This window comes from Mustelus asterias, chromosome 15 (assembly GCF_964213995.1).
Source record: "Mustelus asterias chromosome 15, sMusAst1.hap1.1, whole genome shotgun sequence".
NCBI classification, from domain to species: domain Eukaryota; kingdom Metazoa; phylum Chordata; class Chondrichthyes; order Carcharhiniformes; family Triakidae; genus Mustelus; species Mustelus asterias.
The window spans coordinates 56,663,457-56,687,145 of record NC_135815.1 but is presented as its reverse complement, the minus strand read 5'-3'; the positions used below and the strand labels follow the sequence as shown (position 1 = coordinate 56,687,145).

The 23,689-nt window shown below is 42.5% G+C and overlaps 1 protein-coding gene across 1 annotated transcript in view; it reads left to right on the top strand.

Moving 5' to 3' along the window:
• pde10a (phosphodiesterase 10A) overlaps window positions 1-23,689 on the top strand; it is a 163,129-nt gene that overhangs the window by 127,980 nt on the left and 11,460 nt on the right. The window contains exon 16 of the mRNA XM_078230471.1: window positions 1,925-2,013. Coding sequence (XP_078086597.1) covers window positions 1,925-2,013 — 89 coding nt within the window. The remainder of the gene's footprint in view (window positions 1-1,924; window positions 2,014-23,689) is intronic.

Genomic DNA, 23,689 nt, shown 5'->3' with positions numbered 1-23,689 from the left:
GTGAGTTACTTGGACGGGAACTCTAGATGGTGATATTTCCAGGTATCTACTGCCCTTGTCCTTCTAGATGGTAGTAGTCGTGGGTTTGGAAGGTGCTGCCTAAGGAACCTTGGTGAGTTCCTGCAGTGCATCTTGAAGATGGTACACACTGCTGCCACTGTTCGTTGGTGGTGAAGGGATTGAATTTTGTGGAAGGAGTAGCAATCAAGCAGTCTGCTTTGTCCTTTATCGAACTTTTTGAGGGTTGTTGGGGCAAGTGGAGAGTATTCTATTGCATTCATGACTTGTGCCATGTAGATGGTGGGCAGGCTTTGGGGAGTCAGGGGGTGAGTTACTCGCTGCAGGATTCCTAGCCTTTGACCTGCTCTGGTAGTCACAATATTTCTATGGCTAGTCCAGTTCAGTTTCTGGTTAATGTTAATCCCCAAGATGTTGATGGTGGGGGTTTCAGTGATGGTAATGCCATTGTGTGTCAAGGGGCTATGGTTAAATCCTGTCTTGTTGGAGATGGTCATTGCCTGGCACTTGTGTGGCGAGAATATTACTTGTCACTTGTCATCCCAAGCCTGGATATTGTCCAGATCTTGCTGCATTTGGACATGGACTGGTTCAGTATCTGAGGAGTTACAAACGGTGCTGAACGTTGTGCAGTCATCAGCGAACATTCCCACTTCTGATCTTATGATGGAAGAAAGGTAATTGATGAAGCAGCTGAAGATGGTTGGGCCTAGGACACTACCCTGAAAAACTCCTGCAGTGATGTCCTGGAACTGAGATGATTGACCTCCAACCAACACAACCATCTTCTTTGTGCCGGGTATGACTCCAACCAGCTTCCATTGACTCCAGTTTTGATAGGGCTCATGTCATACTCGGTCAAATGCTGCCTTGATGTCAAGGGCTGTCACTCTCACATCACCTCTGGAGTTCAGCTATTTTGCCCATGTTTTGTGGGGCAAGATGTAACCTAGCATGGTAATGGAAGAGTCTGGGATATTGACTGAAAGATATAATTTTGTGAGCATGACTATCAAGCTATTGCTTGACCAATCTGTGGCACAACTCTACCAGCTTTGGCACAAGACATCACATGTTAGGGTGATGGAAAATTTGCAGAGCCAGCTGAGCTGGATGTGCCTTTGTTGTGTCCAGTGCCTAGATCCGTACTGGGTTGTCTGTTTGGTTTTATTTCTATTAGTAAATGTTTTAGTGACTTAATAGGTCTGAGTGCCTTGCTGTACATCTAGAGTCACATGAAGACCAGTTAAGGATAGCAGGTTGCTTCCCTAAAGCACATCTGTGTACTACATGGGTTTTTACAACAATCCAGTCGTTTCATGGACACCATTTCTGATAGTAACTTTTTAATCCCAGATATATTTAATTAACTGAATTCAAATTCCTCAACTCCCATGGTGGGATTTGAATCCTTAGTAGGCTAAATTAGGGTTAAAAGAATGAAAACGACAGGTTGCATAGATTTTCTTGAATTAAAAAAGATCAATGGGTGATCAAATTGAAATATTTTAAGATGATCAAATAAATTGAAAGATTTGATTTTTAAAAATCTAGTCCCTCTCTAGTGAAAGGGTTCAGAATGAGTGGGTGAGGGAGAGGAGGGTTAGGTTGTAACCTCAAAATCTGAGCAAGGCAGTTCAAGGGTAATATCAGAAAGCACTTCTCCTGACCAAGGTCAGTGAAAATCCAGAACTCTGCCAATTCTTTCAAAATGACTGTTGAGGCTAGGTTAACAGCACATTTCAAAACCGAGGTTGGTCATTTTTTGTTCAGCAAGAGTTTTCAGAATCAGGGCGGATAGATGGAGTTGATTGAATATCCAGACTGACTGTGGGGCTGGATGGCCTATTCTTCACTGTGTTTTTACGGTAATTTAAAGAGCTAACATTGTTTTTATTTTACACAGATTGTTTTCTTCAATAGTGTAGCCTTGCCTTGTTATCGTACACTTGTGGATATCTTCCCATCAACCTCTCAACTGCTAAAATCTTGCAGGTAGGTGTTTCCAACATTGCCCACCTTAGTATGCATCATTATATTAGATATTGCATTTTACTCCATTGCGTATTGGAAGCGAACATATTTAAATACAGAAGGAAACGAAAAGTGTAAAAATGCTTTGTAAAACTTTTCCAGTTCAGCTTAACGATCCCAGTGACAAGTGGCTCACTTAAAATGACCCTAATAACAATTTATCACGAAAGGTACCATTGTGGAACAGGCATTAGATATTAAAAGACATAGGGAGCATCAATCTTTAGCTCTTATCTAACATTCCAGTCAGTATTAACTGTGGAAAACTCAGTGGAGTCCTCACACCAATATGAAACAATGCAATTGCAATTAAAGGAACATCAAAAAATAGGACCAAGAATGGACCAGATGGCCCATCGAGGCTCTTCTTCCATTCAATATGATCATGATTGATCCTTGGCTTGTACTCCATTTTTCCACCCACTCCCCATATTTATTGATTCCAAGAAATGAAAAAGTCGGTGATGGTGCATTCACAGCACTCTAGGTACTGAATTCAGAAGATTCACAACCCTTTGAGTGAAATGCCCAGCTGGCACTGCCAGGGTGTCCATTAGGCACTGCCAAGGTATCCAGTGGACATTGCCTGTGTGCCAGGCACTGCCCAGCCATGCCTCCCAACCACCTGGGGCCTCAATGGCCTCCAAGCCTCCCAGCATGGCCATCATCGTACCTGGTCTCCGCTTGTGGAGACCAGTAGTAATCTTTGCCCATGTGACATCCCACTGGAGAAGTGGGAATATTCCAGGAGGTGAGATAATCACATGCCAAACTCACTAATGAGATTGAAATAAAGTCAATCTCATGCTAATCAGCCTGGGTGTGATCCAGTTTGCAACAGTAGAAAGCCGTCGGAATGATTGCAAACCGTTTGGCTCCGGGCACGGATCCACTTTTTAGGCCCACTCACTATTTTCTGGGACCAGCATCAAGGTCGGAAAATCGTCCCAACGCATTAATATACATTGTAACTGCCGCAGGTCCCAGCACTGCTCCTTGTGCCAGTCCACTGGTCACGGCCTCCCAAATTGAACGGGAGTGATTCTCCCAAAAACATTTTAAGGACCAAATTTGTGTGAAAACTGGAGTAACTCTCGCCGATTTCTTTAGTGGGATTTTCAGAATGAATCACCCACAGTCTGCGCTATCGGGATTCACTCTGAAACTCCAGGGCGGGGCCTACTCCCACTGGAGAAGCTGGCAGCATAGTGCTGAGCGGACCACTGTGCATGTGCCAATCTCTCAGCGCCGAGATTGGTGCATACACAGTGGTCCCACACTGCCGGCTTCCCAATCGCTGGCCAGCCTGATCGCTAGCCAGCCCCGAGACTCCACATCACTGGATTGGGCCACCTGTTCCCCGGTAGTGGGGAGCAGGAGTAAACCCTGCTGGAGGGAAACACTCCTGGCCTGGGGGGGTGTGGGGGGGGTGGTAACGCACATGACTTGGAAACTGAAATTTAAATATTTAAATCAGCTCTGCGCCGATTTCCACTGTGGAGCTGATGACTCCAAAAACGTGGAGCTGGAGATGCACGGAAGCCGTGGTACCCAGCGGGGAGCCCACTAAACCTTCCGCTGATGTCTCCTGAACCGTTGCGCTGCTGGAGCATCGCAGCGGGCTGGGAGAATCACCCTCAACATGTCCATTTTTCCCTACTGTCTGCTCCCTGTCTGTTAATCAATTCTCTATCCATATTAACATATCACCCTAATTTCATAAGCTCTTATCTTGTGCATTAACCTTTTATGTGGCAGTTTATCAAATGCTTTGTGAAAATCCAAGTGGACTACACCTGCTGGTTCCTATTTATCCACCCTACATCCTAAAAAAAACTTACAAATTTGTCAAATAGAATTTCCGATTCGAAAAATCGTTTTGACATGTTCTAATCATGCTATACTTTTTAAAGTGCATTGTTAAGATATCCTTAATAATAGATACAAACACTCCCTGATAACTGATGTCAGGCTAACTGGCCAGTAGTTCCCTGGTCTCTCTCCTCCTCTCTTGAATAGCAGTGTTATATTTGCTCATTTCCAATCTGCTGGGAACATTTCAGAATCTAGGGAATTTTGGAAAATTAGTCAGCACATCAACTCCCTCTGCAATTATCTCTTTTAAAACCTGAGGTGCTGACGATTTATTGAATTTTAGTCCCTGGAATTTCCCCAGTACTTTTTCTCTGCTCACTCTTACTTGCCTTTAGCTTACTCTTTATTTCTGGTATGTAACTTGTGTCTTCTACTACGAAGGTAGACAAAAAATACTTGTTCAATGTCATTGCTATTCCCATGATAATTTCTCCTCTGACTCTAAGTGGCCAACATGTACTTTAGTTACTCTCTTCTTTTTTTATAAACGTGTAAAAGCTATTACAATCTGTGTTCAAATTTTGCCCTCATTCTATTTTTCCCTTTTTATCAACTTTTTGGTGACCCTTTTGTTATGATCTCAGCAAAGGGGATGGGATCAACTGGCCATTCTTGGAGTCACTTGGGTGATAGATTCTAAGGTCTCAAGCCTCCTCCCTATGAGTGCCTGAGTGCCCCTGCCTGTCTTCCTGAGGAGAAGGGGCTTCTGGAGAGAGGTCAAGGTGCCCACCACCCTCTCACCTTGTCACTGATGGATTCCCCCAAAGTCTGTAGAGATGACGGGCAAATCTGAGCACAAATCCGGCAGTCAGATTCCAGAGCAGAATCCAGGTTCAGTTGAGACATGGATGAACAGTCACAGGACTGCTGATTAACTTTAAACAAAAGAATAAAACATTTATTCAACACAAAAAGATTAACTATAATACACTATCCCTTCACTCCCACTACACCGTCATAAATGTACACAGATTTATAGAGACAATACAAGTTACAAAATAGATCTTATACTCTAATGTTCTCAGTCAGTACACAGTCCATATAAGCCAACAAAACTGTGATCAGACATACCACACTGTGAAACCAAGTGACAGATGCCATCCAACATTACATCTGTGAATTTCTCATCAAATCCCCCCAGATGTTCATCGCACTATGAGTCAACTGGTCTTACTGGAATCTGACCTCCACCTGAGTGTTTCCCAAATTCCACTCTTGAAGAAACACGCCTTTGAATATTCTCCCAAACAGTGCTTTCTCTCAGATGCCTTCACCAAGGATCCACTTCCAGGATTTCAATCTCTCCTTTCAATATTCCTCTGCCATGAATTACCATGTGCATTCAAGCTTCCACGCAATCTCTCAGCTTCCCAGCTATGCCAACAGAACACCACTTCACAGGTTGTATTAAGGTGTGACCAACCTTAGGATTACTTCAGGTGTCTGGCTTCTTACTAGCTGACTTTAGCAGAACTGCACCTTTCGGCTCTGTCTTTAACTGGGAGTCACTTTTTGCCCCTTTTTTTTAACTTAAGTGAACTGTACCTTGTTCAGATTCCAGTTGTTTGTCCCTTTGATGTCTTCCTGGGACTTCTCTTTTCCTCCCCTGGTTTCTAGATGTCAGTTCTTTAACTTCTGTGACTTGTTTGTCCTGCCTCTCTACTGGTAGTTTCTGTGAGAACTACTTTCTTTTCAGATACCCGGTTCCAACTGAACCACAAGTGCTGATACTTTTCAGTATACGTCCCCTAGTTGCTAATCAACAACCTAGTCCTTCTTTAAACTCTGTTTGCTTTCACTTGGTAAACCCTTTAACTACAATACAGGCACAGTTTGAAATGAAAGCAAAACCCATGGACATGCAGGAACCTTTGTTTAATATGAAATTCACTAAAGTTTCAACCCTTTCTTACACAAAAACACTAAATTAAATGTTCTTAATGCTATACCTTATTAACACCCACAAATACAAATATAGATTATTTAAAACTACCTCAGGCACCCCCTGAGTCTGTGTCAGATGATGAGCCTCTGCAAGCGACCATCTTCAACATGGCTATGCAAACTCAGGCAGTGGAAAATAAGGTAGAGCTGTGAGAGGCAATCAACAGACTAGAGTGAAGGATGGATGAGTCCAGATGCATTCTGTCTGACTTGTGAGCACCTCAAGGTCTCCAAGGGAAAGGTGTGGCCGCCTTGGACACTTTGGTCCAACAGATCCTGCTGGATTTGTGCTCAGACCTGCACTCCATCTCCACAGGCATTGGGGGAATCCATCAGTGACAAGGCAAGAGGGTGGTGGGCACCTTGACCTCCATCCAGGAGCCCCTTCTCCTCAGGGAGTCAAGCAGGGACACTCAGGCACTTAAAAGGGAGGAGGACCAGCAGCTGGAGACCTCAGAATTATCCACCCAAGTGACTCCAAGAGTGTCCAGTCGATCTCATCACCTCCACCTACACATGCCGAGGGAATGCATCGGCCCCACAGCAGGAGACCCAAAGCAGACCTGGCCCCTCCAGTTCTCAGCCGTCTAGAGAACACCTGATAAAGTCATCAAAGACATCAGGACGTAGACTTCCACTTACCAGAGCGCACAGATACAGGGTTCGCCACTGATCTTTCCAAAGATTAGAGCTTGGTGAATCATGAGGATTGAAGGTAATAGTCCAAATGCTGAACTTGCTCTTGATGTTACTGGTTGTAAAGGCCTTTCAGTGCACTGGCATGGCACTAAAAGATAGAAGGAATGTGGCTATAGAATTCCCACAGAGCAGGATTTGGCCCATCGATTCTGCACCGACCACAATCCCACCCAGACTCTATCCCTGCAACCCCATATATTTACCCTGCTAATCCTCCTGACACTATGGGGTAATTTAGCATGACCAATCCATCTAACCGACACATTTTTGGACTGTGAGAGAAAACCTACGCAGACACTGGGAGAACATGCAAACTCCACACAGACAGTGACCCAAGGCTGGAATTGAATACAGATCCCTGGAGCTGCGAGGCAGCAGTGCTAACCACAGTGCCACCATGCCACCCATATCCCATTGCCTGCTGTTTAACCCTCCTGGAATCTTGTGGCTACCAGTCTGGCATGGGCATGACTCCTACATTGTGTTTCTTCAGTGGCATCCTCACATGAAAACAGACCCTCATCTCCCTTTCCAGGTTCCTGCCCTTCCTACTCTTCAACATCTGAGGAGCTCTCAGCCTCCTCCATCTCTTCCTCTAGCAAGGGATTCCCTCATGAAGGACCAGGTGATTAAGAGCACAGCAAACCACGATATGCCGGACACAGCAAACCACGATATGCCCCCCTCTGTGGCGAGTACTGCAGAGCCCTACTTCAGCACTCCAAACATCAGAAGCACAACTTCAGATTGCTGATGGTCTGCTCAATGATGGATTGTGTCAAGCTATGGTTCACATTGGATCTCTACTCCAAGACACTGAGAATGATGCATGGGTGCCATGAGCCATCATTTGAATGATGGCTTATGTTTGAGTCTTATCCCGGGCAGACACCTCTGCGATCACTGAAGTCCTTTGAAGATGTGAGGCAGCTGGGAGTAACTCAGGATGTATGAGTCATGGAAACTCCCAGGATCTGAGGATCACACACCAGTTGACCATTGAGGGAGTGGAACCCTGTTAACGAACAGCAGGGGCTGCTGCCATGGAGGTCTCAAAGCCATTTGTGCAATTGCTTGCACCCAGTACTCTCGGGATAATGGATAGCTGCAAATCCCAGAAATATAGCATCCTGGCTAGCTTCATCAAGTGTGAACTTCACAAATGATGAACTTAAATGTATCAAGGAGGTGACAGATACTCTCCACAGTAACATGTTAAGCACTGTGAGATGCTGCAGTCTCCTGTGGATTCCTGGAATGATCCACAGGCAAAAGAATTGAGCACAGTGATGATCTACGGGCACTGGCAGGGGATGTCCATGGAATGTTAGATCCTTCCACATAATGTGGTAGACATGATTCACCACATCTCTTGACGAGCGCTGACATGTGCAGCATTGTCTTTTGCACATTTCCATTTTCTTTGGTAGACCCTTAGTTGTCTGAGTAGTCTTTGTGAGCTGGGTCTGACCTCATCTTCTGGATCTTGCTGGGGCTCCCCTGGGCCATGAACCTCAGGCCGGGCCTCCTTTTGAAGCTGGGCTAATTGGCGTCTGGCCCTTCTCCTCCTCCTCAATCAGATTACTGCCATGAAGAAGGCAACATTGAGCTCAGGCTCCATTTTTCAGCCCTCCTTCTCCTTGTGGACTGATGGATGTAACAGATTAATGAATATGGGGCAAATATAACAGACCTCCCTCTCACAAACAGAAAGCTTATGTCTGCGCCACGAGCTTTTTGCAGATATTTCCTTACATATCTAGGTGACCAAGATGCCAACCCTGCTACTTAACATCTCTATCCCAAAGAGCCTGGGAAAGGTTTGGACACATTCATGAAATGTGTACCTTACCAAAGGCACTTGTGCGATGTCTGACCTGGTGTGCTGAATGAATGTTTGTGATCCATGACAATTAGAAAAAGCACATCAGAGACTTTCATTGATGATTGGCTGATATGGAGTAGCTGTGCTTCCTTAACGCTTGCCTGAATTCTCCATTCTCAAATATTCTCTGTTAATGCTCAAATGGAGCAACTGTGCAGCCAATTACTCCTGCAGTCTCTTGTTGAAGTACACCAAAAGGCAGTGGCTCCAATTGCTTCTCAAGGAAATCTTCCTCTTTTCTCCCAGCTCTGCCCCTATTTCAGTGTTGTGACTCTAAGCAGTTTGAGGATGCCCCGTGAAAGGGCCCCTTAGTCATGCCACGGACTCCTCCCACAGTCCCTCACAGCTCTCCCATGCAAGTCTTGATTTTAAACTGTGCAATAACTTTGGTTTTTTTTAATTCATTCATGATTTGAGAAGATGGCAGTGAGCCGCTGCAATCCGTGTAGTGAAGGGTCCTTATTGACTTTCAGTGATTTGATACAACTGAGTGGCTTGCTAGGTTACTTCAGAGGGCACTTGCTGTGGACCTGGAATCACATGTAGGGCAAACCAGGTAAGGACGGCAGCATTTGTTCCCTAAAGGACATGTCGAACTAGATGGTTTTTAACCGCAATGGACAATGGTTTCATCATTAGACTTTTAATTACCAATTTATTTTATTGATAAATTCAAATTCCCCCATCTGCCGGGGTGGGATTCAAACCCTGATCCCCAGAGCATGGATTACAAGTCCACTACATTTTAGCCCCTTCCCCTTCAAGATGCCCTGCAGTAGGGGGCCTGTAAACCACTCCCACAAGTGACTTCTTACCTTTACATTTTTCATCTCTACCTAAACCGATTCTACATTTTGATCTCCAGAACGAGAGTCATAGTCTTAAGAGTTTTACAGCACAAAAAGAGGTTCTTCGGCCCACAGTGTCTGTGCCAGCCATCAAACAACTAAGGTCATCTCTCTCAATTGTACCAATGTCATCCTTAATTAACAGAAATACTCCTCTCCCTTTTCCAAGCTTCTTGTCCTTCCTAAATGTCATGTATCCTTGAATATTCAGCTCCTAGTCTTTGTCAAACCACAGCCATGTCTCTGTAATAGCTATCAGATTATACATATTATTTCTAGTGTACTATCAATTCATCTGTTTTGTTGCAAATGCTACATGCATTCAGATACAGACCCTCTAATCCCACCTTTTTATTGTTTTTATAACCTCCAGCCTTATCTGCTTGTGCACTCTGTCCCTTCCTGCCTTGCTCTGATTGTCATTTCCCTAATTCCCACCTTGCTCTTTTGCTTTGTCCTCTCTCGTTAATTTATCACATCTTCCCAAACTTGATCCCTTGCCCCCATTGTTTAGTTTAAATCCCTCTTTCCCACCCTAGTGCTACAGTTCGCCACAACATTGCTCCCAGCACAGTTCATGTAGACCATCCCAACGGTACATCTCCCACTGCCCCCAGTACTGGTGCCAGTGCTCCATGAATCAAACCCCATTTCTTCCACGCCAACTTTGAACCACGCATTTAACTCTCTAATCTCATTTATCCTATGCCAGCTTGTTTATGGCTGAGGCAATAATCCAGAGACCTTTGAGGTTTTGCTTTTTAATTTAGCACCTAGCTGCTCATACTCCCTCAGCAGAACCTATTTCTTAGTTGTAACAATGTTGTTGATACCTACATTGACCATGACCACTGGATCCTACGCCTTACTCAGCAAGTCCCTCTCCAGCTGAGAGCAGATGTCTTGAAGCCAGGCACTGGCTAGGCTACACACCCATCTGGACTCCTCCTCTTGGCTACAGAAAACTGTGTCTACCCTCTTGACTATAGTGTCCCCTACAACCACTACATTCTTACTAACTCCCCCATTTGAATGACTTCCCGTACCTTGGTGCTATGGTCAGTTTGCTCATCCACCCTACAGCCATCATTTTCATCCATACAGGCTGCAAGGACCTCAAACCAGTTAGACAATTGCAACAGTTGAGGCTCCTCCAATTCTACCTTCTGAGTCCCTGTACCTATCTTACTTGCAGTTCCACTCTCCTGTCCCTGACCACTCACAAAATAAAGGTTGTGACTGTCTCCTGGTACAAATTGTCCAGGTAACTTTCCCCCTCCTGATGCATCACCATAAGTCCATAAGACATAGGAGCAGAAGTAGGCCATTCAGCCCATTGTATCTGCTCTCAACGTTCAATGAGATCATGATGATCTGATATGGTAATCCTCAACCCCACTTTGCCACCTTATCCCCATAATCCTTGACTCCCTTACTGATAAAAATCTGTCTATCTCAGCCTAGAACATACTTAACAACCCAGCCTCTACAGTAAAAAATTCCACAAATTCACTGTCCACTGAGAGAAAAAATTCATCCTTAAATGGGCAACCCTTTACTCTGGGATTATGCCCTCTGGTCCTTGACTCTCCCACAAGGGAGTGCCTGCCCTGTCAAGTCCCCTGAGAAGCCCGTATGTCTCAACAAGGTCACACCTCATTCTTCTAAACTCCAGTGAGTACAAGCTCAACTTATTCAACCTTGTCTCATTTTTTTTTTAAAGCCCTTCATACCTGGGATCAACTTAGTGAACCTTCTCTGGACTGCCTCCAATGACAGTATGTCTTTCCTTACATAAGGAAACCAAAACTGTTCATGGTATTCAAAGTTGGTCTTGTATAATTATAGCAAGACTTACTTATTTTTATGCTCCACTCCCTTTGAAATAAAGGCCAACATTGCATTTACCTTCCCTATTACCTGCTGAACTTGCATTCTAGCTTTTGAAGATTTATGCACGAGGACCCCCAAATCCCTCTGCTGCAGCTTTCTGCAGTCTTTGTCCATTTAAATAATACTCAGCCAACCAAGTGCATAACTTCTTATTTTCCTACATTATATTTCATCTGCCAAGTTTTTGCCAACTCACTTAACCTATTTATATCCCTCTGTGGGCTCTTTGTGTTATCCTCACCACTTGCCTTCCACCTATTTTTGTGTCACCCACAAACTTGGCAATAGTACATTCACTTCCCTTATCCAAGTCACCAAGATATATTGTAAATAATTGTGGTCCCAGCACTGATCCCTGTGGCACTCCACTGGTTATATCGGAAAATGGCCTCTTATCCCAACTCTGTCTCTACTATTTGTTAGCCAATCCTCTATCCATGCTAAGATACTAACTCCATCACCATGGGCTCCTATCTTATTAAGTAGTCTTTTATGCATTACCTTATAAAATGCTTTTTGGAAATCTAAATACATTACATCTACTGATTCCCTTTTATCTATCCTGCTCATTACCACCTCAAAAAATTCTAATAAATTTCTCAGGCATGATTTGCACTTTATGAAGCCATGCTGACTCTGCTTGATTATATTATGTATTTCTAAATGCTCTGCCATTACTTCCTTTATACTGGACTCAAACAGTGACAAGTGTTAAGCCATTTGTCATTGTTGGAGTCCAGTAAAAAGGAAGTAATAGCAGAGCATTTAGAAATACATAATATAATCAAGCAGAGTCAGCATGGCTTCATAAAGTGCAAATCATGCCTGAGAAATTTATTATAATTTTTTGAGGTGGTAATGAGCAGGGTAGATAAAAGGGAATCAGTAGATGTAATGTATTTAGATTTCCAAAAAGCATTTTATAAGGTAATGCACAAAAGGCTACTTAATAAGATAGGAGCCCATGGTGATGGAGTTAGTACCGTAGCATGGATAGGGGATTAGCTAACTAATAGAAGAGAGAGAGTTGGGATAAGGGGCCATTTTCCGATATAACCAGTGGAGTGCCACAGGGTTCAGTGCTTCCTTGTTCAAAAAGGGAACGAGCCAGAAAAATCAGGCTGTATTTTTTTGTCTCCCTCCCTTTTTGAATAAGAAGCTGCATTTGCAGTTTTCCAATCCTCTGGGACATTTCCAGAATTTAAGGATTAGAACATAGAACATAGAACAGTACAGCACAGAACAGGCCCTTCGGCCCACAGTGTTGTGCCGAGCTTTATCTGAAACCAAGATCAAGCTATCCCGTTCCCTATCATCCTGGTGTGCTCCATGTGCCTATCCAATAACCGCTTAAATGTTCCTAAAGTGTCTGACTCCACTATCACTGCAGGCAGTCCATTCCACAACCCAACCACTCTCTGCGTAAAGAACCTACCTCTGATATCCTTCCTATATCTCCCACCACGAACCCTATAGTTATGCCCCCTTGTAATAGCTCCATCCACCCGAGGAAATAGTCTTTGAACGTTCACTCTATCCCCTTCATCATTTTATAAACCTCTATTAAGTCTCCCCTCAGCCTCCTCCGCTCCAGAGAGAACAGCCCTAGCTCCCTCAACCTTTCCTCATAAGACCAACCCTCCAAACCAGGCAGCATCCTGGTAAATCTCCTCTGCACTCTTTCCAGCGCTTCCACATCCTTCTTATAGTGAGGTGACCAGAACTGCACACAATATTCCAAATGTGGTCTCACCAAGGTCCTGTACAGTTGCAGCATAACCCCACGGCTCTTAAACTCCAACCCCCTGTTAATAAAAGCTAACACACTCTTGGCCTTCTTCACAGCTCTATCCACTTGAGTGGCAACCTTTAGAGATCTGTGGATATGGACCCCAAGATCTCTCTGTTCCTCCACAGTCTTCAGAACCCTACCTTTGACCCTGTAATCCACATTTAAATTAGTCCTACCAAAATGAATCACCTCACATTTATCAGGGTTAAACTCCATTTGCCATTTTTCAGCCCAGCTTTGCATCCTATCTATGTCTCTTTGCAGCCTAAAACAGCCCTCCACCTCATCCACCACTCCACCAATCTTGGTGTCATCAGCAAATTTACTGATCCACCCTTCAGCCCCCTCCTCCAAGTCATTAATAAAAATCATAAAGAGCAGAGGACCAAGCACCGATCCCTGTGGCACTCCGCTAGCAACCTGCCTCCAGTCCGAAAATTTTCCATCCACCACCACCCTCTGTCTTCGATCAGATAGCCAGTTACCTATCCAATCGGCCAACTTTCCCTCTATCCCACACCTCCTTACTTTCATCATAAGCCGACCATGGGGGACCTTATCAAACGCCTTACTAAAATCCATGTATATGACATCAACTGCCCTACCTTCATCAACACACTTAGTTACCTCCTCAAAAAATTCAATCAAATTTGTGAGGCACGACTTGCCCTTCACGAATCCGTGCTGACTGTCCCGGATTAATCCGCATCTTTCTAAATGGTCGTAAATCCCATCCCTAAGGACCTTTTCCATCAATTTACCAACCACCGAAGTAAGACTAACCGGTCTATAATTACCAGGGTCATTTCTATTCCCTTTCTTAAACAGAGGAACAACATTCGCCACTCTCCAGTCCTCTGGCACCATCCCCGTGGACAGTGAGGACCCAAAGATCAAAGCCAAAGGCTCTGCAATCTCATCCCTTGCCTCCCAAAGAATCCTAGGATATATTTCATCAGGCCCAGGGGACTTATCGACCTTCAGTTTATTCAAAACTGCCAGTACATCCTCCCTCCGAACATCTATTTCCTCCAGCCTATTAGCCTGTAACACCTTCTCTTCCTCAAAAACATGGCCCCTCTCCTTGGTGAACACTGAAGAAATGTATTCATTCATCACCTCGCCTATCTCTACTGACTCCATACACAGTTCCCACTACTGTCCTTGACCGGCCCTAACCTCACCCTGGTCATTCTTTTATTCCTCACATAAGAGTAAAAAGCCTTGGGGTTTTCCTTGATCTGACCCGCCAAGGACTTCTCATGTCCCCTCCTATTCTCCTAAGCCCCTTTTTCAGCTCATTCCTTGCTAACTTGTAACCCTCAATCGAGCCATCTGAACCTTGTTTCCTCATCCCTACATAAGCTTCCCTCTTCCTTTTCACAAGACATTCCACCTCTTTTGTGAACCATGGTTCCCTCACTCGGCCATTTCCTCCCTGCCTGACAGGGACATACCTATCAAGGACACCCAGTATTTGTTCCTTGAAAAAGTTCCACTTTTCATTAGTGCCTTTCCCTGACAGTTTCTGTTCCCATCTTATGCCCCCTAATTCTTGCCTAATCGCATCATAATTACCTCTCCCCCAATTGTAAACCTTGCCCTGCCATACGGCCCTATCCCTCTCCATTGCAATAACAAAAGACACCGAATTGTGGTCACTATCTCCAAAGTGCTCTCCCACAACCAAATCTAACACTTGGCCCAGTTCATTTCCCAGTACCAAATCCAATGTGGCCTCACCTCTTGTCGGCCTATCCACATATTGTGTCAGGAAACCCCCCTGCACACACTGCACCAAAACTGCCCCATCCGAACTATTTGACCTACAAAGGTTCCAATCAATATTTGGAAAGTTAAAGTCCCCCATGACAACTACCCTGTGACCCCCACACATATCCATAATCTGCTTAGCAATTTCTTCCTCCACATCTCTATTACTATTTGGGGGCCTATAGTAAACTCCTAACAACGTGACCGCTCCTTTCCTATTTCTAACTTCAGCCCATATTACCTCAGTGTGCAGATCCCCCTCGAAGTGCCTTTCCGCAGCCGTTAAACTATCCTTGATTAACAATGCTACTCCTCCACCTCTTTTACCAGCTTCCCTACACTTACTGAAACATCTATACCCCGGAACGTCCAACAACCATTCCTGTCCTTGTTCTACCCACGTCTCCGTAATGGCCACAACATCGTAGTCCCAAGTACCAATCCACGCCCCAAGTTCATCTACCTTGTTCCGGATGCTCCTTGCATTGAAGTAGACACACTTCAACCCACCTTCCTGTCTACCGGTACCCACCCTTGACCTTGATACCTTCCCCAATACCTCACCACCCTCAACACTGACTTCTGGACTACAACTCCTTTTCCCACTCCCCTGACAAATTAGTTTAAACCCCCCTGAAGAGCCATATCAAATTTCCCTCCCAGGATATTGGTGCCCCTCTGGTTCAGGTGCACCCCATCCTGTTTGTACAGGTCCCACCTTCCCCAGAATGTGTTCCAATTATCCACGTATCTGAAACCCTCCCTCGTACACCATCCCTGCAACCATATGTTTAACTGCACTCTCTCCCTGTTCCTCAACTCACTATCACGTGGCACCGGCAACGTCCCAGAGATGACCACATGTTTTGTCTTGGCTCTCAGCTTCCAGCCCAGCTCCCAAAATTCCTGTTTTAAATCCCCGTCCCTTCTCTTACCTATGTTGTTGGTACCAATGTGTACCACGAGTTGTGACTGTTTCCCCTCCCCCTTAAGAATCCGGAAAACACGGTCCGAGACGTCACGGACCCTGGCATCCGGTAGGCAACATACCATCCTCGAGTCTCTTTTGCTGCCACAGAACCTCCTATCTATCCCTCTAACTAACGATTCTTGGAAGATTACTACCCGTGCATCCACTATCTCTATAGCTACTTCCTTTAATATCCTAGGATGCAACTTATCAAGCCTTTAGTCCCATTAGTTTCCTTAGTACTTTTTCCAGTGATATTTATTGTATTTATTTCCCCTCCCTCTTTTTCCCCTTGATGATTTAGTCTTTCTGGAATGGTATTAGTACCTTCTACCACGAAGACTGATGCAAAGTATTTATTTAACTCCTTAGCCATTTCCTGGTTCCCATTATTATCTTCCCAGTCTTGTTCTCTAAGGGGCCAATGTACAATTTGGCCTCTCTCTTCCTTTCCATATATTTAAAGAAGCTCTGTTTTATATTAGTTGCTAGTTTACCCTCATAGTTTATCTCCTTTTTAATATTTTTTGGTCAACTTTAGTTAGTCTTTAAAGTTTTCCCAACCCTCTGGCTTACCACTAATCTTTGTCACATTGTATGTTTTTACTTTCAGTTTAATATTATCCATAGCTTCCTTGGTTAACCCATGGTTGATTTATCCCCTTCCCAGATTCCTTCTTCCTCACTGGGATATATCTTTGTTGTGAGTAATGAACAATTTTCATAAATGTCTGCCATTACTGGTCAACTGTCTTTTCTAAATTCCCTTTCCAGTCCACTCCAGCCAACTCTACCTCCATTCCTTTGTAATTACCCTTATTTCAGTTTAGCATAAATGTTTCTGACCCAAGTTTCACACAATCAAACTGAATGCTAAATTCTACCAAATAAGATGGCTGCTACAACTCACAGGATTGGCCCTTTGTTCGGGAAGCTACCAACAGGAGTTGTAAACTCAAAAGAATCCTCCTCTCATCTTTGAATCTCACACCAAATTGTAAGGACATTATAATCATGAAATAGGGGGATGTGCAGACTAAAATCTATTATACCTGCAGAGTAGTTAACAGAGCCATCTCTCACCTGGGACTGTTGAGGTCCATTTTAAAAGGGGACCATTGAGGGGACAATGGACATTTGCACCTTGATAAGCTTACCCCTTTAATGGAGTCAGAGTGTCTGCCTAGACAATGATTCCCCAACACAAGAACATCAGTATAGATATTATCGCTTTCAAAAGCTAATGGTTGGGAGATTGAAACTAAAAGCCAGTTCCAGACAACAGATAAACCTCCCTTTTGATATCATTGTGGAGAAAGCATGTACCTGACTTAAGTGACCATTTTGAAATCTCTATATTCCTTTGAGAACTGAGAAACCCTCAGACTACTGTCTTAACACCAACTGGAAAGGACTCCAGCAACCTGGCTGCGTAAGTAGTTATTTACCATCTCTCAACTCCTCCAAGCCAGTTTGATTTTAAGAGATAGTCTCCTACCAAGCAGTTTAAGCACAGAAAGCCCATCAATCCGCAGCATAATTTGTACCACCGACTCATGTCTCCAACCAAAAACTCATCTGGAATTTGACTTCTCGACCTTAGAAAATCACGTAAACTAACATTAATTTATGTGGTTATTCTATCGTTGTTGCCCATAGTTGTAAATCTTCCTCTTTTCTATCTTCCCTTAATGCATAATGTATGTGAGAGGTTGCGACCACTTCCCCTACCCCCAGGATTTGCATGTGAATCAATTAATCTTCTGAGCTAATCATTTTGTATGTTTGCTGTGAGTGCTTAACAAATTGGATCTCTCAAACTGAGGGATTAGGAAACACGTCACAATCTACTTTAAAACTAATTCAAAAACACCTCTGCTTACAGACGGAGGGAGGAGATAGAGAAGTTCAGTTTGCTTCTCTCCTCTCCATAGCAGTACAGGCTGGATATATTAACATGGGGTAAAGGCAAGGCATACACAGCGAGAGCTCTCTGGATGTCTAAATATATAGAGATTAAAATGAAACACAGAAAGGAGGCTTATGACAAAAATCAGAATCATAATTCAGTGGAGAACCAAGCTATATACGAAAAGAATTGGGTAGATCTAAAGAAAGAAATACGAAGGGCAAAGAGTGTAAATGAGACAGGATTAACTGGGTAACATAAGGGAACACAAAAGTAATTTATACAAATATATACGTAGTAAAAGACTAGTGAAAGAAATTATGAGGTTGGTTAGAGACCAAAAAGAGGTCACCTTGTGAAGGCAGAAGGCAAGGCTGAAGTACTAAATTATTATTTTGTATTTGTTTTCACGATAGAAGAGGATGCTCTAATTGTCACTAAAGTAAAGGAAAATGTAGAGAAATTGAACAGGATAAAATAGATTTTAAAAAGGAGGTATGTAAATGATTGGAAGCTCTCAAAGAAAAGAGTCACAATGATCCAATTGGGATGCATTCTAGGTTGCTGAGTGAAGTACGGGTGGAAATTGCAGAGGGTTTTGCTAAAATCATCCAATCTTTAGATATGGGAATGGTGCCAGAGGGCTGACAGATTAGAAATGTTACACTATCATTCAATAAAGGGGTGAGGGATAAATCCAACGAATACTGACCAGTCAACCTAACATTGGTGCTAAGGAAGGGTTTAGATTTGATGCAATAATCTGGAATATTAATTGGCTCTTGGAACATTTTAGGGTAATAAATGAAAGCCAACACAGATTTGTTCACAATTGTATTTAATAATTTGTTTTGAGTTCTTCAAAAAAGTAACAGAGGGCCGCATTTCACAGCCTCGCTCAACCCGAGACCGGAAAATCCTGCCCAAGGTCAGCAGACATTTCCATTATCTGCCCCTCACCTGCTCCGATTCAATGGCAGGCGAGGCAGTAGAATTCCGGCAAGAGAGTTTGTTGAGGATAGTGTGGTTGGTACTGTGTATATGGACTTTGAACTTTCAAAGGATTATTTGATTATGTACTGCATTTTAGAGCCATTAGCAAAATTGAAGCCCATGGGATTAAAGGGGTGGTGACAGTGTGGACTCAAATTAGATAAGGAACAGAAAGGATAGAGTAATAGTGAATGATTGTTTCTCACCCCACTCCACCCTCCTTCCAGGGATCAATATTGCTGCTCTTTTTGGTATATATTAATGACCTGGACTGGGGTACCCAGGACATTATTTCAAAGTCTGTAGGTGAGCCAAAATGGACAATTGTAGTAAAGAGTGAGGATGATAACAACAGACTTCAGGAGAACATGATGAGTCTAATGACCTTCTGTGATGTATTGTCCTATGATACCAGGAACATTGAGTGTTTTGATTATGGAAAATCTTAGTAAAAGATAAGTTTTCACTAATTGCAAAAGGAAGAGTCTCTGAATCCAAAACCAGTAACCAGAGTGAGTTTGCATCCAAATTACTTTGGCCTTCATCCTATGGAATTAATTTTGGTAACCTCAATTCAATTCTAATGGATATAAGGGCACTACATTTCGGTTAAATAACATGGATAAGCAACAAGGATGCACAATTCAGGATATAGCAAAATCACATTGGTGCAGAAAGCTTCTGTTTCTGTGATAGGATTTGTGAATGTTCTTGTAAAGCAGTTCTCGTATCCTTTCTGATTCCAAGAATATATTCTGATCCAGGTTTTTTAATCCCACTACTGGTTGCTATGAAGGGAAGCAGGGAAAGCTCATCCCTAAGCACTGCCATTTTCTACTAATGAATATAAGTCGTTTTAAAATGTTGATGGAAGATACCTTTTAAAATTCATGTCCATTTCTGCTTTTTAGGGAAAATCTCGCTCAGTGGGAGAAGATACAAGAAGTGAGTGAAGCCTCAAATGAAGACCCGGGGGCTCCCTCAAAGAATTGATGGAACTGGTGCTCTAGACCGAATGCTGCACTGTTAAGTGTTTGACTGAACTGAGAAGGGAGACCTGTTACTGTAGTGAATACAATGACATTACCTGATGAGTCCATGAAGACATGGCTCCAACTCTAGCTAATAATACAAGTCATTTGAGGTTTAACATTTGTTAAAGCATCAGATCTAGCTGCCTTAGCGAATCTGTTGTGTTTGAAAATGACATTTTTAAAAGAAAACATTGGCCCTTTCTTGTATGCTGTATTGGTGTGGCCTTAATATTTACTCTGAGACAGGCAGGTACTTTCCATGCAATTTTACACTTGGTATAGCATCTTCAAATATTCTGTCTGGGTCTGAAATCATTATTTTTGTCAGATGGTTTACACATTAGTATGAATGTCACTAAAAGATAGAATGAGACTGCATTGTAGTATTTGTAGTTTGAGAGTGACAAATATTGTTGAAATATCACAACTGATGACAGCATGCATTATTGATGCAAATTGCAAAAAAAGACTAAAGTTTTTCAGCCATCCTTGGACAGTTGCTATTTTAAATGGGAATCACAAAATAGCTAAAGAAATTCATATCCAGTTCTTTATTGGGGATGTAAATGAAGGAAAGTCAGTAAACAGCAAGGGGAAGCAATGTGTTTCTCCAGCTCTTTAATATGCTAATTAAGGCACTTCTCCATCATGAATTTGAGCGGTGGTTGTGGTGAACAGCAGTAGGGTGAGGCTTCTCCAGCCTGCATTAAAATTTGCTTCAGTTTGGTAAATAACTTGCAAAGAAACAAAAGTAATCATTTTCCACACATCTAGACAGTAATTTATTTATTTATCTGTCTCCAAGAATGTGACACTGAGCAGAAGGAGCAGAAAAATAGCAATGCAGTAAAGAGTTTTTCAAGATCTACTGCCTGCATTAGTGACAATTGGATTATAAATTTGAATATATTTTCTTCCTCTTGATTTTTAAATAGGTGAAACAATTGAGAGAGGAGAATTTACCCATTATTCACTAAGTGCCATACTTGAGTTTTCAGGTTGATGATGAGACTGCAGTATATGGGGTGTCTCACTACAGGAGGCACCAACTGGTAAGCACGACTGCCCTACAATAAATTCCACACCAGTTGATTGATCCACCATAATGTTTTTGGTAGCTAAAGTAGTTGTATTATTGAATATCAGCCAGAAAGGTCCAATATTTTAGTATGTTTCAGCTGATCCTAGACTGTGGTAATATACTGAAGAGCAGGGAAAGGCAAACATGAAACCACCTGGCTGGTCATGCTAGATGTGAACGTTCCTGCTAATAGATTAAGGTTAGTATCAGTATGACAGTGCCTGTACAGAAGACTTATTCCAGGAGTGTCTAACTTTTGTGTCTTACGCGCATATCATTCATTGCCATGAGCTGCTTATGAATAACAAGATAACAGCATCTCACCAACCACCACTGAAATTAAAAATTAATTTTATGCAGTTAGAGATATAAAATACATTGTATCAACTAAATTACAGATTTAACTAGTCAGCTAAATGAACCCAAGTGTCAATAGAAACATGGTGGAAAAAGTCATATAGCAAGGCCCCAGGCATAAGTGTCTAGCCCTCCCAAATACATTGAGATAGTTGATTGCTAGCCAACTTTCGAGGGTTGCAAAAACAATATTAGCAATATGATCTGGAGTCCTCAAATTAGACAAGGTAAAGACGACAGCTAGAAAAGAGAAAAATGGAAACTAAATCACACATCACACAGACCTCAATGATGTCCCTTGCATAAACAGCTTATGATTATTTCTACCTACATATTGATCATTCCATCAATGATATGTGAATGTTTAACACTTGCAAAATGAAGGAAATCCTTCAAGTTCCAATGCATTGAATTATTTGAACTTCATTTGCATCCCTAATATCCATTGTGGAAAATCATACCATAGAACTGTAAAATATGTGATGGACCTTTGAAAGTACTGCTAATACTGCAGTATGTTGCACTAGTCTATTCAAAATTCAATCAATATTATTAGCTTTAGTTTCTTCTAGAAGTTGCAGAGGATTTTTTTGCACTCTTTCAGTGTGCTTATTATAATGGAATACTTTGTGTGCATGTAATATGTACAAACAAACTGGAACTTTGTAGCATATTACCAATCACGCCTGCTGCCCAGCAGCTTCAACATCACCTGTAAATACAAAAAAAATGTTGTCGATTTCAGCTTTATTGTAAAATGCAATGTTTTAATGTAACAAATGTTAATATTTGGGCAATTGTACTGCAAGTGATCTTGGTTATGTACATTTACAATGTAACAAGATGTTACTGTAAATTAATTTTTACAATGAGTATATATAGTGCATCCGTTTTTTTAAAAAGTCCAAAGTTTTGGATGGGCTTTTCTGTTACAAGAGAAGTAATTCCAGAGTAGAAACATGTCAAGTAGGAATGGGACATTGTAAGGAAAACAATGAAGAAGAATGCAAGTGCAATAATTTTGATCTGTCTTAACTTCCGGTTTATAAATTATAAATATTGTATATGTTCCATAAGTTTTTCATCTATTCATTTGCAGTCTTTGTATTAAAAATACTATGCCCCTTATGTTTGTACTATAGAGCATTTAAAACCATTTATTACATTATTATTTATAAATAAATGCTCAAACCAACCAACAAAATACGACAATACCAGAGTTTCATGTAACCTTATAATTGCCATGAGTGTTATCAAAGCTAGTAGTACTCGAACTCCCCAGAAGGAAAAGTCAAAGGTGCAAAATTGCCATTCAGCTTATAATACCAGAGCTCTTTTGCACTCCAGCTCAACCAATCTAACACCCTGGTGCATTTTGAACACCAAGACCTTTACATCTATTACTTGCATGACAGATTATTTCAGATCTGGCACCTGTTAAATCTATAATTTAAATTTATATCCTCTGTTGTTGCTGGCTTGACTTGCCTTAATTGTAAATTGGGTTAATTTAGTTTGTACCATTCAACAAAAGAAAATCCACATATCCTTTTCATAATATAGAAATTATCTAGCTTTTTCTCTTATTCTCATTAAACTTGGGTTCATTCTCATTGCACTTTTATGCAATATCGCCAATGAAGTGTATTAAACAAATTGGAATACAGTGGCCATAATATCACTGGGCTTGTAAGAGGGGCTAGGTGGCAGGGAGCCAATAAATGAGGTTGCGATGCACACACACACACAAATCCCATGTCGCAACATCGCTTCCAAATTTTACAACCGATGGGAATGATGCAGGGTGGATTTCCCACTAGTACAAGGTGGGATATCAGTTGTGGCCTTTAGAAGGCAATTGGAACGTGAAGGCAATGGACTGGAGAGGTACACTGCATTTTCTATTTCCTGAATGGTGCACAGGATTCACTGGCCTTCGGCGGTTAAATTTGGCAGCAACAAGGTTGCAGTGCTGTATCTGCCTGCCAGCCATTCTAAAAGGTTATGTTGACTCAAGGGAAAGTATAGGAAATGGAGGCCATTTCTGGCTGGTAGCAGAGGGGAGATTCTGAGGGTCCCAGCACCAATGAGTAGGCTGCATTTTGCAAGGGATAGAGGGGCAGTAGTACTTGCTCCCAAGACAATAGCAAGAAGGTGGCTTTGGAGTGGGACTGCAAAGAGACCATCAGACATGGGACTGATCCACCCATCGTGGCTTCCTGTGAGGAGGTGGAGCAATGCAGAGAGAGGGAAGAGCAAGCACTGGCAGGTCCGCTCCATCAATAGCAGGATTGGACACCCAATGCCAGTCACCCTGAAAACTACTATGGCCCTGAACGTCTACACTTCAAAGTCTCTTCAGGGATCCACTGGAGACATTTGTGGCATCATCCAGGCTACGGTCCATTAGTGAATCAAGGAGGTAACAAATTCCACATTCAAGAAGGCTGGCAACTATGTGGGTTACTGAACCGACCTGGACAAACAGGAAGAAAAGTCCATCACCTTCAGGGCAATTACTGGATTCCCCAAAGTCCAAGGTTTCATCAGTTGAACACATTGTGCAGTCAGTAGCATTCATCAA